This window comes from Stegastes partitus, unplaced genomic scaffold (assembly GCF_000690725.1).
Source record: "Stegastes partitus isolate 25-593 unplaced genomic scaffold, Stegastes_partitus-1.0.2 Scaffold1310, whole genome shotgun sequence".
Classification (NCBI taxonomy): domain Eukaryota; kingdom Metazoa; phylum Chordata; class Actinopteri; family Pomacentridae; genus Stegastes; species Stegastes partitus.
Genome location: NW_007579041.1, coordinates 26,337 through 41,894, shown reverse-complemented (window position 1 = coordinate 41,894; position 15,558 = coordinate 26,337). Strand labels below are relative to the sequence as shown.

At 41.4% G+C, this 15,558-nt stretch overlaps 1 protein-coding gene across 1 annotated transcript in view; it reads left to right on the top strand.

Annotated features, from left to right (window-relative positions):
• The window catches only part of gaa2 (alpha glucosidase 2), a 20,052-nt gene extending 11,814 nt beyond the window's left edge, over window positions 1–8,238 (top strand). The window contains exons 16-19 of the mRNA XM_008298381.1: window positions 3,777–3,947; window positions 4,437–4,601; window positions 5,001–5,147; window positions 6,432–8,238. Of these exons, the coding sequence (XP_008296603.1) occupies window positions 3,777–3,947; window positions 4,437–4,601; window positions 5,001–5,147; window positions 6,432–6,494 (546 nt within the window). The 3' untranslated portion in view covers window positions 6,495–8,238. The remainder of the gene's footprint in view (window positions 1–3,776; window positions 3,948–4,436; window positions 4,602–5,000; window positions 5,148–6,431) is intronic.
• The last annotated feature ends 7,320 nt before the right edge of the window (window positions 8,239–15,558 follow it).

Genomic DNA, 15,558 nt, shown 5'->3' with positions numbered 1-15,558 from the left:
TCACTAAACAGGAGTCTCAGTAAACAGTGTTGGATGAAATGAAAACAAAATGGCTTAGACAGGGTATTTACATGTGGTACGGGCATTTTATGAGATATTTCAAAAATCTGCCAACTAAATTGTTACTAAACAATTTCTTCACCAATATGTTTGTAAAGGTTTGTAATAACATGCCTTAAAATGTTGAAGTTCAACTCCCGTGGGAAACCCTGAAAAAAAACCTGCTCAAGTTCGGGTACTGATAAATGATTTTCGAAAAATAGATTTAAAAAAAGAAAACTGCCTGAAGTAACTTATGAGGGATCAAATCAGGGTTTTTTCATGATTCTGAGTTGATTGTTGACATTTATATTTCACTACAAACACTCCATTGTTGAAAAAGGCCACACTCACGCTTACATCCACAGCAGCTTTTATTTCACATACTTATATAACACTCAGTTATTTCTCATTCACAGTGTCAGAAGCTTCTAGAGTCATTGTCTATGTCTTCTTCAGACTCAACAACATCATGACCGCAGTTTCTGCATGTGATGCCTTTACAGACTCCACAGGCCCAGATGCTCGTGACCCCATTCTTCTGGCAGCTGCACCGCCGGTCGCTGCAATCGCCACGACAATTACAGCTCGTGAACTTCAGTAGCTCCTCAGGAGCCATGGGGTCTAGTGTTGGAACTGGTTCATACCCATGCACACCTAATGTCCATCCATAGTCACTGGGGTTCAGAGACCTGCTCTGTAGAAGGATCCAGTCCAGTCCTCTGTTGGAGGGAGAGCCTCTGGTTTGATCACTCCTTCCACCGCCTTCCTTCAGAACATTTTGTGCTAAATTTCACCCAATGTAGTATCTGGTCTATGATAAATGTACTGGAAAGTCGCAGTCCCAGCCTGAATTACTGCCTCCTTTATTATTTTTAATATTTTTACTATGATGATGATGATGATGATTATTATTATAATAGCAGTGTTATCATTATTACCTGTCAAATAGAGATGTTCCTTGAGAACATTTGGTACAAAATGTTCTCAAGGAAGGCGGTAGGAAGGAGTGATCAAACCAGAGGCTCTACCTCCAACAGAGGGTGCAGCTGCCAGCATTCACTCCATGCCTACCTGCAGACCAGGACTGGATCCTTCTACAGAGCAGGTCTCTGAACCCCAGTGACTATGGATGGACACTAGGTGTGCAGGGGTATGAGCCAGTTCCAACACTAGATCCCATGGCTCCTGAGGAGCTACTGAGTTCACCAGCTGTAATTGTCGTGGAGATTGCAGCTGCCAGAAGAATGGGGTCACGAGCATCTGGGCCTGTGGAGTCTGTAAAGGCATCACATGTAAAAACGGCAGTCATGATGTTGTTGAGTCTGAAGAAGACATAGACAATGACTCTAGAAGCTTCTGACACTGTGAATGAGAAATAACTGAGTGTTATATAAGTATGTGAAATAAAAGCTACTGTGAATGTAAATGTAAAAGTGAGTGTGGCCTTTTTCAACAATGGAGTGTTTGTGGTGAAATATAAATACTAACAATCAACTCAGAATCATGAAAAAACCCTGATTTGACCCTCATAAGTTACTTCAGGCCAGTCGTTTGTCTGTGCCCTAACTTGAGCAGGTTTTTTTTAAGGTTTCCCACAGGAGTTGAACGTCAACATTTNTCACTAAACAGGAGTCTCAGTAAACAGTGTTGGATGAAATGAAAACAAAATGGCTTAGACAGGGTGTTTACATGTGGTACGGGCATTTTATGAGACATTTCACAAATCTGCCAACTAAATCGTTACTAAACAATTTCTTCACCAATATGTTTGTAAAGGTGTGTAATAACATGCTTTAAAATGTTGAAGTTCAACTCCCGTGGGAAACCCTGAAAAAAACCTGCTCAAGTTAGGGTCCTGATAAATGATTGTTGAAAAATAGATTTTTTTTAAAAAATCGGCCTTAAGTAACTTATGAGGGGTTAAATCAGGGTTTCTTCATGATTCTGAGTTTATTGTTAACATTTATATTTCACCACAAACAGTCCATTGTTGAAAAAGGCCACACTCATGCTTACATTTACATTCACAGTAGCTTTCATTTCACATATTTATATAACACTCAATTATTTCTCATTCACAGTGTCAGAAGCTTCTAGAGCAGGGGTCTCGAACTCCGGTCCTCGAGGGCCGCAATCCTGCAAGTTTTAGATGTTTCCTTCTTCCAACACACCTGATTCAAATGATCAGGATGGCTATCAGGCTTCTGCAGAGCTTGATGATGAGCTGATCATTTGAATCAGGTGTGTTGGAAGAAGGAAACATCTAAAACTTGCAGGATTGCGGCCCTCGAGGACCGGAGTTCGAGACCCCTGTTCTAGAGTCATTGTCTATGTCTTCTTCAGACTCAACAACATCATGACTGCAGTTTCTGCATGTGATGCCTTTACAGACTCCACAGGCCCAGATGCTCGTGACCCCACTCTTCTGGTAGCTGCGCCGCCGGTCGCTGCAATCTCCACGACAATTACAGCTGGTGAACTTCAGTAGCTCCTCAGGAGCCATGGGGTCTAGTGTTGGAACTGGTTCATACCCATACACACCTAATGTCCATCCATAGTCACTGGGGTTCAGAGACATGCTCTGTAGAAGGATCCAGTCCTGGTCTGCAGGTAGGCACAGAATGAATGCTGGCAGCTGCACCCTCTGTTGGAGGTAGAGTCTCTGGTTTGATCACTCCTTCCACTGCCTTCCTTGAGAACATTTTGTACTAAATTTCACCCAATGTAGTATCTGGTCTATGATAAATGTACTGGAAAGTCGCAGTACCAGCCTGAATTACTGCCTCCTTTATTATTTTTAATATTTTTACTATGATGATGATTATTATTATTATAATAGCAGTGTTATCATTATTACCTGTCAAATAGAGATGTTCCTTGAGAACATTTGGTACCAAATGTTCTCAAGGAAGGTGGTGGAAGGAGTGATCAAACCAGAGGCTCTCCCTCCAACAGAGGGTGCAGCTGCCAGCATTCACTCCGTGCCTACCTGCAGACCAGGACTGGATCCTTCTACAGAGCAGGTCTCTGAACCCCAGTGACTATGGATGGACATTAGGTGTGCATGGGTATGAGCCAGTTCCAACACTAGACCCCATGGCTCCTGAGGAGCTACTGAGTTCACCAGCTGTAATTGTCGTGGAGATTGCAGCGACCGGCGACGCAGCTACCAGAAGAATGGGGTCACGAGCATCTGGGCCTGTGGAGTCTGTAAAGGCATCACATGTAGAAACTGTAGTCATGATGTTGTTGAGTCTGAAGAAGACATAGACAATGACTCTAGAAGCTTCTGACACTGTGAATGAGAAATAACTGAGTATTATATAAGTGTGTGAAATAAAAGCTGCTGTGAATGTAAAAGTGAGTGTGGCCTTTTTCAACAATGGAGTGTTTGTGGTGAAATATAAATGCTAACAATCACTGTCAGTCTGCCCCAGGGCAGCTGTGGCTACAATCGTAGCTACCACCACTAGAATGAATGTGTGTGAATGAATAATTGATGGTGTAAAGCGTCTTTGAGTGTCCAGAAAAGCGCTATATAAATCTAATCAATTATTATTATTAGAATCATGAAAAAACCCTGATTTAACCCTCATAAGTTACTTCAGGCCAGTCGTTTGTCTGTGCCCTAACTTGAGCAGGTTTTTTTTAAGGTTTCCCACAGGAGTTGAACGTCAACATTTTAAAACATGTTGTTACACACTTGTACAAACATATTGGTGAAGAAATGGTTTGGTAACGATTTAGTTGGCAGATATTCGTATGTTTCCCTTACTAATGACCATGTGTGTTTCTGTACTTTCCAGGGCACCTCAATGCGCAGTAAGGGTGAGGAGGTTAAACTTCCTGCACCTCTCGATACGATCAACCTGCATTTGCGTGAAGGCTTTATTGTACCAACACAGGTAAATAGTAGTGTTGTTTCTTTCCTGACTGATTGCACATTCTTTCATTATCATGCTTCATAGAGCTGTATGATCTGTGGCCTCTACTGACAACAGACAGACGAGTCACTGCTTGAGCGACCAAAGCGCCTAAAACAAACTTTGAAAAGAAATTCTAACTAGAGTCTCACAATTAGGGCATTTTGATGAACAGAGAACTGGTTTTGTTCTTGTCAGCACACCAGGGCTGTTTGGGACCCACAGAACCAAACCCCCCAGGTTAGGGTTAGGGTTAGGTTGAATCTTGTGGATTTTAAGGTAACTCCGTGCTTGTGCACTGAAGCTGCAAGAATTCCACGAGTTTATGCAAAACTTCCACCAAAAGGTGAACTGAATGAAGCCTAAAAAAACATTATCTGATCATACATGATATCTTTTGGGAGATTTGGCAGATCAGAGACGTGCCACTTTCCGGTCAGTAATTCCTGACTTTATTTTCTCTCCGTTCAGACACCCAACCTGACTCTGTGGGTGAGCAGCGGTCAGCCTCTCCATCTGGTCTCTGCTCTGTCTGACGACGGTTCAGCCAGTGGAGATCTGTTCTGGGACGACGGAGAGAGCATCGACACCTACGAGAACGACCAGTACGCCTACATCATCTTCAACGTCACTCAGGTGCTCGCACTCATCTAGTTTTGCTTTAACAGAATTTTAAAAAAATCTATCCTCAGTATGCTGCCTCACATCAGCCTGCTGTGTCTGATTTTGATTGTGATCGCTCGTATCTCGCTGCACGCCTGCTGATAACTGTCTGAGCTTGTTTAATTCAGCTGGGGGTTCTGTGCGGTGATGAACATTTTCAGGTGACAAAGTGAGAGTTTCCACAGATACACAGCAGGCTGCAGCTGAGCCCACTGAGTTAAAACCTACAAACTTTAAGTGTATGTTGGGCCTGCTGAAGTGAGAAAAGCAGTGGACGCACCTGGCAGGGCAAAAGCACAATGTTTTATTTTGAAGCAGTTTTATTTAAACACATGCTGCACGGTGACTAAACTTCCCTGTCTTGTTTTGTAGAAGGTGATGACATCCCAGGTGCTCCACAACAACGTGGAGGCGACGTACATCACCGTGGAGTCGTCCTCGTTCTACGGCGTAAAGGAGAAGCCCAGCAGAGTGCTGGTGAACTCCCAAGAGGCAACATTCACCTACAGAGAGAACCAGGTGAGGTTAGGAGTCCTATTAGGATGGAAACAGTAGATACACTTTTGTTGTTTTTTTTTTAATTCTAGGTGATTGTTACTAATATTCTCAAACTACTTCACTTTTTCAGAAATTGTGGATAAATGCAAGATTTTAGCAAATAAGAATTCTTCTGTGAATCAGACTAATGTTAGCAGAGCAACAAACTCGAGCTCAAACAGATAAGACAGACCCACTAACACACACTGCAGCATTTCACACAACCTCAGCTAACTCTAGTGGGTTTAAGAAAATAACTCCATCTGTAGTTTGCTCCTTTTCAAAAGCCAAAATCTCGTACGAGGTTACAACCTTTCAGTTAATGGCTTTTCACGGTACCGTCTATGGATACAGCAGAGACTGTTCTCCACAGCTGGAGACGTAACTTCACAACAACACAGCAGAGCGCTCTGAAATCTTTCATTTTTCCTTTAACCAGTAAATGGCGCATTTATTTTGTCATTTTCATGCAGAAAGAAGACTGTTAAAGCCACTCAGTTACAGAAATAAGCCCCTTTTCTGCTGTTTTCTTTTAGACAGTGACTCATCGACACCACTTAGTTTCACTATAAGTTACATTTCATTTGCAGCTCAGAGGTCTGACACACACTGAAGAAATATTTTGATGGACTTTTTATTGATTCAAGAATAGTTAAGAATCTGTTTGTGACACCAAGAATTAGAACTGAATCGAATCAGGAGATTTCCACAGTTTTCCATCACTGCTGTTTTTCACGCTGAGTTGCTTTTACTTTATGTAATTAGCATTTAATCCCTAAAATATAGCAGAATAGATACCCAGTGGTAGATGACATGCTCCACAGCAATGAAAGATGCTAATTTAACATAAAGTACAACCAGTGCTGTTAGTGAATAACAGTCCTTTATTGTGTAAACCAAAAAAACCTTCTTTCTGTAGTGAATCGTTTGTTGCAGTTGTCATTGTTGTGTGTGAAAAAAAATCTTTGACTTTAGTAAAAAAAAATCACAAAATCAAATAACTCGTAAAAAGCAAGTTAAAGTCCTGCATTCAAATTGTCCTTAAACAAAACACATAGCTTGACAACACAATGTATTTAACGCGTGAAAAGCAGAAGTAGTGCAGAATGGTCCGTATCAGTCAGATATTATTAGATCATTATTGTTCACATGTTTAGATGTGAGCAACGTTTTCAATCTAAAACAATGCAACATCCTGTATAACCTGAAAATGTGTTTTATTTCTGTTCATAGGGTAACATTCCTCATTTTCTTTTGTCTCAGCAGGTGCTCATAGTTACAAATTTGGGTCTCAACCTCAGTCAGAACTTCACCATCAGCTGGATGTAAAGAATTCAATCGCTGGTTTTATTTTTTTGCTGCTGATCTGCAAGCAATCTGTGAGTTTTAGGAGAGTGATGTTTTTCATTGTTTTGGCTCTTTACTCCACAACACTGGATGTCAAAGGAGATGTCAGGTAAATGTGAAACCTCAGCTGGTTTTCACCTTTAACGAGCACCGTTTCACTGAACGCTCTGGAGGACACCTGTACATCTCTGCAGCAAACTGAGAAGGTAAACCTCTACAGGTTCAGATTCTCGAAGCACGTTAAATCTCTCTTGAATGTAGTTCACGTCAGTTTCGGGTGTAGTGCGCATAAACGTTCTCACACTTTGCTACCAAAAGATGCCGTTGTGGATGCCGATAATGAAAGTCTTTGTTTCACTTGTTGTTTTGGAGTACAGAGCCGACAAACTGTCCATTTGTCAGAATTGAAAATGAAGGTATCCGGAAACAAGCGAGGTCTAGAGTGTGTGTGTGTGTGTGTGTGTTAATGTAAACGTCATCCGGCTTTGCACAGCTGCAACAGGTAAAAGCATCTTTGTGTGCTGAACGAGCATCCATTCAAAGGCTTGTGAACACGCTGCCACTGACCCACAGTAGTTCTGACACTGCTTTGAATAATCTTTGCTGAATTTTCACTTGATGGAACCAAAAAGCTTGACTTGGCCTCCGTACTTTTAGTTTTTATCTTTAGCTTTGTTTAGTCTAAACTGCATTTTAGAGATTCTCATCAGCAAACAGATGATGTGCAATAAATCAACAAGAGTATCGTCTCCCTTCCTAAAAATGTGAGTCTGCATATCGCTCATGATGTAATATACTGTATATGCTTGGAAGCTGTTTACTGCCTATTTTGCACTAATTGGTATGTTGAAGGAAGATAGAGGTGCCTTATGATTCCTCTTTGTGTGTGTTTTTTGAGCATCTCTGGGTTCTTCTGGAGGCTTCTTTGTTCAGCTTAGCCGTTTTTTTTTGTTTTTTTTTTTTTTGTCTCTGTGGAGCGTGTTATTGTGTTGTGTGCGGGTTTTTTTTTGATGTGGTGTGTGATTCTGGAGAAAGTTTGTTGATAGCAATATTCAGATAGTCGGCACGTGCCAGATTTACCGTCCTGCCTGCCCCCACTGCCCTTTTTTCCTCCTGTGCTCGAGCGCAAACGTGCACAGGACACACTGGGAAAATGTTTGGATCGATCTGAGCTGCTTTGTTTGTTTCACATTTACGGAGCCACGGTTGTCGGTAAACACGAAGAACATAATAGAGATGAAGTGTACAGAATTACTGACTCCACCTTTAGGCACAAAACTATACTAGAGCCGAGTGTTGTACCATCATTTTACTGTGACTTTCCTCAGCAAGGCTTCTCTGACAGAGCAGAACTAAGAGCTAAAGCTAAATGCATTTCTTCATTTCAAAATCAGCAGCATTCGTTCTGCCTCCTTTTGACCTTTATGCTGTGAAAATCTGTCCTGAATTATACTTTTGTGGAGAGTCTGCACCTTATGCATCTTTGGAAAACAACTTGTGAAAGAAACAATAGATGCATGTGTGCTGCAAAAATAATTACACTAACCGTCCAGATTTGATTATTTCAACACTGTTATTTCAAACATGTAAAGACAGCCTTTTTGTTATGTGATTTACAGTTGTGACGCCAAATATTTGAAGTATTTTACCATGACGCTTTGTGTTTTACATTTTGTAAGTGCTTATGTTTGATTACATGAACGACATTAAAAGTATTGGAATTAACTATTGGACTGTTGTTGGTTTTTTTTTTCCTGTCAGCGCAAACATTGTGGTGTAGCAACAAGTACAATCCATGTTTTGTTTTTTTAAAGATTTAAACCTACTTTACTTTGAGGCCTTCCCTAATCAACGTATTAAAATAGGTCATTTCTTTCTTGCTTGCTGAAGTGCTGAAGTGCACAGGACACTAGAGGGCACAATTTGTCAAGGCTGTGATTGTTTTTGGTATCATTTCACATAAATTGTCACTTTTTTTTGCTGAAAATCTGACAGTTTGTTCTAATTTGAGGATAAAATGAATAATAAATACCAATTCCTCTTCCTGCAACTTCAAAAAGGATCCTGACGCTGAATCCACAACAGCTTTAAAAGTACCTGAACTGTTTTATGAGCTTACACTAGAAAAGGTTTTACAGCAACAATTAAAAATGATTTATCTATTTCTTATCAGGATGTAATTATCTCTCTCGACTAAAGCTAGTTAATGTTTGCCTTGTTTACTTTACCACAGTCACTCTTGGAGCAGTTAACAAGGTAGAAATCCTGTTGGCACGTGTTGTATTTTTCTTAGTTTTACTAATTATTTCCTCCCTTTGTTCTCGCAGTAACACCATATTAATTTTCCTCACGCTTCTCTGTTCTCAGTTCAGTTTTCTGTCAGTGTTTCCTTTTAAAAACCTCTGACCTCAGAGTCTCTCTGTGTTTTTGTTGCTAATGAGGATCCACCATCTCCACCCTGTAAATTCCAGTAGTTACGGAGATATACTTAAATATATGTGTCATCTGGGAGCTCTGATAAGTTAGTTTGGTTAGTGTGTGCTGCTCTCTTCATAGAAAACTAACCAGAGGACAAGAAGTTGGAAGAAAAGTGTGAGAGGAGCCTTGATGCGGAGCCTTTTCACTGGATCTCATGAGTCATTGCACCAAACAAGTATTTCACTGTCCGTGACACACACACACACACACACACACACACACATCAGCTCCAGAAAGTGAAAGCAAACAGCCCGTCTCACGTTCCCACTCTGATAGCAGGGTTAGATTATACTGCACTACTGATAAACCAGACTTGCAATAGACGTGCTTTTATTGGCCGTGTGCAAACGTTCACAGGCTAACAGTTTCCAGATGGGAGTTTGAGGAGGGCACATATATCATTCAACAGAGGGGGAGGAGAGAGCAGAGAGAGAGAAAGGGAGCAGCGGGGGTCTGTCAAAAGCATTCTGCTCTACTGACGAGGGCATTTCCTGTCTGGATTTGGGAGGATTAAGTATTTGTGTGTGGGGGGGTGTTTGTATGGTTGGCATGTGGAGAGAGGAACAAAGTACAAGACATTTCGGGGGATTCTGTGCATGTTTGATGTGCGCAACCATGCTTGTAATGCTCATTTGGGGAACAGATTTTCAAAAGCAAAAAGTGATTTAGCGTCAGGCTTTCTACATTTCCAAGGAAAACTTTGTGTTGCCAGATTGTGTTTCAAGTCGTTGCTCTCTGAGGGTTCTTGTTTTGTCAAGTTGGGTCAATTATGTTTCAAGCTGGAAGTTTCACAATATGCTTCGTAAAACAGACAAACACAGTTAAAAATAGATGAGAAATTTTTAAAATAAAATACCATGCAATCATTACGAGTCCTGGGAGCCACAAAAACACTAAAAGGAGCTTCATTGTTCAGTTCATTTCTTTGTTTTCAGTCTGGAGGTGTTTTTTTTTTTTTTACACTAGAGCTGGTGACATGGGACTGCCACACAAAGCTCTGTTCACAGCTCTTTTGTGTGTGTGTGTGTGTGTGTGTGTGTGTGTGAGTGTGTGTGTGTGTGTGTTTGTTCCATCTACACTTTCAGTTTTCTGAAGTTATTTCTTCAGTTCTCACGTTCACTTATCACTTAGGTTTTTGATTCCAGTTAGATTTCAGCAATGATGAAGTGAACAAACGTCCTTTTCAGTGTTCATTCGTAACAGTTTTTATTAGACCCTACAAAAATTTTAGGTGTCTGGCAAGCTGGTGCACTTAAAGTTTGACAATGCTGCTTCCAATTTGAATGAAGGTCACATTTCTGTGCACAAATTAGATTTGTGGTAAACTTTGGCCTCTGGGTAACTTTCTGCAAAAGTTATGGCAAACTATTGATTTTTAATTCTATTATTTGCTGCAGGTTTGCAAGAAGGCTTGCTGTTAACACCAAGTTTGGCGTAAATTCACGTCGTATGTCCTTCTGGCAAATTTTGCTGTGAGGCTAAGCCTCTTAGTATTCAAAAATTATCCATCCATCCATCCATTATCTATACACACTTAATCCTTCGGAGGATCACGGGGGGGTCGGGGTCTACCCCAGCTGACACTGGGTGAGAGGCGGGGTACACCCTGGACAGGTTGCCAGTCCATTGCAGCGGCCAACACGAAGACATAGACAACCATACATGCTCAGATTCACAGTTTAGATTCAGTATTTAACCCTCCATGTGTGTCTTTGGACTGTGGGAGGAAACCCATGCAGGCACATGGAGAACGCCCAACCAGCAGGTTCAAACCCACAACCTCCTTGTTGTGAAGCGACACTGCAAACTACTGCACCGCTATACAGCACATTAACTGTGGTAAATTAATAAACAGCTACTGTGGAAAACTATGAACAATGCCACTATTGTCAGAAATGCTATTTAGTTATTAAACTGACATGTCACTATTGGCAAACTGATTTCCAGAACATTCGTAGAAGCTTGGCACTACAATCATCATCAGTTTTGTCGTTATTGCCAGAATGCTGCTGACAGTTTGTGGCCAAGTCTGGCAAACTTATGACAACACTTTTGGCAAGCCAATATCATTGCTGCAATTCGGCCACAAGTTGGCCACAAATCTGTTGCAAACAATCTGCTTTCGTAAGGATGCTCAGTGGAGTGGAGCGTTGGGCTGAATGCTAACATGTTGATGGTATAGTCATAGACTGTCTGTTCAAGATGGACAGAGCCACCCTGACATCGCCTACTGGTTTGTGGACAGCTGTTTTGAAGCCTCAAGATTGCTACTTCCTGGTTGCCATCTAAAAGGTTTTATGGAGCCATATTTAAAAGAGGGAGCAGAATTGATTGTGAATCTGAAGACACTCTGTCCATCCACCGACAGCTTCATGTGAATCACATGATCGCTCCTGAGCAGACATGTTTATCAAACCAGCCATGTTCCCAAGTATTATGGTTTTTTTGCTTTTTAATTATCAAATTATTTTCAAATAGACTGCCACAATGGTAACCAGAAGAAGGGGATGCATCAAAAACATCACAGTGATTTCTGTAAAAATATTACTGACGTCACTTTTCATTATGATTTTTGAAAATGTTGGAGTCTGTGGGAGCTGTAGCTGTGAAGCCAGTGCCGAGCAACACTCAGTGACACTTCTGTGCTGGTTTTACTTTTCAGAAATGGTCACGGCATCCATCTCTTACATCAGTTGATGGGTACAGTATTTACCATGCTCACTATGCTAAGTAGCACTAAACACTAATGAGATTCAGCCTCAGATGTTCCATTTTAGTGCTAATTAGCAAATATTAGGACGTGGCGGTGAGCTCGGTAAATGCGACACCTTTTATAGCATCAATGCATTAGCGTACTGATGTGTCAGCTACTTTCATATAAACCAATCTATACACCTTTATCACAGCAGATTTTGAACTTTTCCACAAATGATGACAGCTCGGTGTCCCAGTAACTTCTGGCAGTGAAGCAGCAAACACAAACACAGAACCTGTCTATCAGATAAACTGAATATTGACCCAACGATGGTGATCTATTGGAAAACTGATCACCAAAGCTACAACACCTCATCCTGAGAGGGCTGTGCATGTAAATTTTACAATATTTCCTCCAATAGATTTCAAAATATCTCTTATAAAACCCTGAATGTGGACCTCTAGAGGAAAAGCCAGCCACCAAATTACAACCAAAGATCACCAAAGTGTTTGAAAGTGAGAGTTGTTTCAACTATTCTTCAGTGTTCTGCTCTCTGGCCTGCAGCATATTTGGATTACAAACCTTGCGTCATTGAAAATTGTTTTCCATAAAGGTGTGGTGAGAAGTGCATGACATGACATGGTTAGCTGAACAGTTAGCCAAGTGTTTACCCCGTGCTCAGATTTCCTTCCTTTCTGCTCTGTTCCTTCATGCCACCCTCATACACTGTGTACGAGTGTGATTTGTAAACAGAAACTCCTAATCTGTTTATCATCATTGAGTAGATTTCCCAGATTTCCCAACTCATTCACTTGATGAATGGCGTCCGTTGAACTGCTGACTAAAACCTCTGCATCTGGCAGACACACACCATGTGACTGAATGACATGACGATCATTTGACCTGTGTAAATACAGAAAAAAACTGTTGATTCAACACATGTGGCGTAATATTTGACTAAAACATCCCGGCAGCCCTTTTATTCATAGGTCATACTTTCCTAATAGGTTCTCTAGAAAGAACTATGCAAATTTAGCCGTGAAATTTTCTTAAAACAACGGCACCATTTGAACTCAAGCATTACTACAACCCAAATATATCATTAGTGGCTCATTTATCATCAGGAACTTTGGTCATAGCTCAGCTTTATGCTTGCCTGGGGACAAATCTTTAACAAATATTGTTGCTTCTTTACCTGACTAAAAGACTGAGCTTGATATTAATTCAAAATCAATAAGAATCCTTCCCAGATGTATCGTATCTCTTCTAGCAAATTATGAAAAACTATGGAAAGTGTAACATTACCAACACTGATAAACAAGAAAGTTTTCTTACTTCCTACTTTAATAACTGAAAGTTTTAGGTTTCATGTAGATTCAGGAAAATGATAAAGGTGAGACCCAGGATTGGCTGAATCCTGTCCATCTGCAAATATCTAAGCAGTTACAGTCTCACAAGTGAGCAAAATCATCAAGTGTAGCTTAACACCAAGCAGAAAAACATTGTTTCACTGAACTCTACTAGTTGGAAAGCTGAACCCTGTTTACCTCTCAGCCTTGATGTCATGATGTGCCTTTTTTTTAAATTATGCCAACATGTCTCCTTGCTTCCCTCATGTCCTCATGTTGTAGCTCCTCCCTGCAAGGATGTGAGAGGTAGGATACACCTGTGTTTCCTTGCTCCTCCAGAACCCTCCTCTCTGCTCTCTCTAGTTTAAGTTTAAAGAATCCATATTATGTTTAAGTTTCCCTTTCCTTCATTGTGTGATTTTGCTGCTTCTTAGTGCATGTTGACATATGCAAAAAGAATTATTCTCTCACACAGAAGTCCAGGTTTGTGTTACTTTTCTATGTCAACATGTAACACATTTGCGTAGCAGCTAGTTTGCTCCTGAACAAAAAGTGAGCAGCTTATTCGCAGTTTGCCACTTTATTTTTCTATTGCTATGGCTACATCGCTCTGCCTTCACATAACCGATGCTGCCAAAGCGTTTATCGCACCAGCCGACCAATCAGAGCAGACTGCGGACCAGGTTTTTCAGCACAGGGCCTTAAAAAGATAGGAGCTGAAACAGCATTTCAGACAGAGGCGCTGCAGCAATGTACAGTAGGAGAGGAATAATGTGTTTAATTTTTATATAAAGTTTAAATGTATTCAATTTGGGCTCGTTAAAGAGAACTGAGCCATGGCAGTTTAACTTATACGGGTTAATGCCAAGAGACAGGACTTCTTGATACTTTTGTTCAGGAATGATTCCAAATAGTGGACATCCACGAGAATTTGAAAGCTAGTTTGGGGAAAATAACAGAGCATCCATCATCCATCCATCCATCATCTATACACCGCTTAATCCTCACTGGGGTCGTGGGGGGCTGGAGTCTATCCCAGCTGACTCAGGGTGAAGGCAGGGGACACCCTGGACAGGTCACCAGTCTATCACAGGGCTACACTTAGAGACAGACAACCAAGCACACTCACATTCACACCTACGGACAATTTAGAATCACCAATTAACCTCAACATGTTTTTGGACTGTGTAGGAGGAAGCCGGAGAACCCGGAGAGAACCCACGCTGCACGGGGAGAACATGCAAACTCCACGCAGACAGATGCGAACCGGCGACCGTCTATCTGTGAGGCAATGATGCTAACCACTGCTCCACTGTGCAGCCCATATAGAGCATCAAACATGCACTTTTTTTTTTTTTAGGAGTTACTGAAATACATGTTGAGTTTGGGTAAAATGTGATAAATGAGTGAATGGTGGGAAAACAGTTTAGCAGAAAACTTCTACATTACTGTTATTATGTCCGTAGAGATCGCCGATAACTTCATCACACATACTTTCATAAACGTTCGCATGGTGGCACTATCAGCACCAGTAGCTAGCAACTTTCTTTTTTCCAAACTTTACCCAAAATTGAAATCTAAAAGAAACAGGCAGTAAAATGGAGCCGAAACAACCACGACACTCCAGTAAACGGGGTGAAACTAAATGATCTCAGCAGGCATTTGCACGTTTAATCAGCAAAACAAGGGCCTGTCCTCTGTTGTCTCTTTGCTGCAGAACAGGGCAGGTGTGCAGGTGTCAGGTAACTAGACTCCACCCGCCTCCTTTCACACACACACAGCAGATAGGACAGGACAGGACAGGCTGACTCACACCAGGAGCAGCCACACCTGGTTTACTGGTTCCAGGGTTTATCGCCTTATTACTGAAATAGCTGCACATTACTCACAGTGTTTAGGTAAATGTTATGCTTTCATCCTGTAACTCAGATGCATTCAGAGGTATTAACACCTGTGCTCAGGTAGCTGTTATTTTGGGGAGGCGGTTCAGCAGGATTGACTGCATATCCTTGGTATTGTTTCTGGGAGTTAGTACGACCTGAGGAGGAGTGTACATGACATAATTAGACAGGAATACACAAAGTGGAGGGTTTAGAGGCAGCTGATTGTGGTGTTTTCGTGGTACATCTTTGACATGTGCTGTGGAGCAGCATTTAGGTCATCATGTGGAGAGGTTAAAATGAACAGAACGTGTAATTTTCTGCGTTTATGGGGGCTGTAATTCACGATATTCTGCTCAAATTTAGATTTATTGCTTCACTTTATATCTCAATTTTTTTTTTCATTTTGGCCCTAAGAGTTTGGCTGCCTATGTAGGCCAGTGAGACACAAACACACAGAAAGAGTTAAAGGACGCGCACTGGGGATCTCCACCCACGCCGCGTCACCGTCGACCTTTCGCAGGTGTCACATTTAGTTTGTTTCGTTCTCGGTGGAAACAAGGTGATTCCCACAGACACACTCAAGAGTCCTGCAGTGCCTCATTTCCCGGATCCGGCGTTTTCCGAGCTTCCGTGGAAAGTTT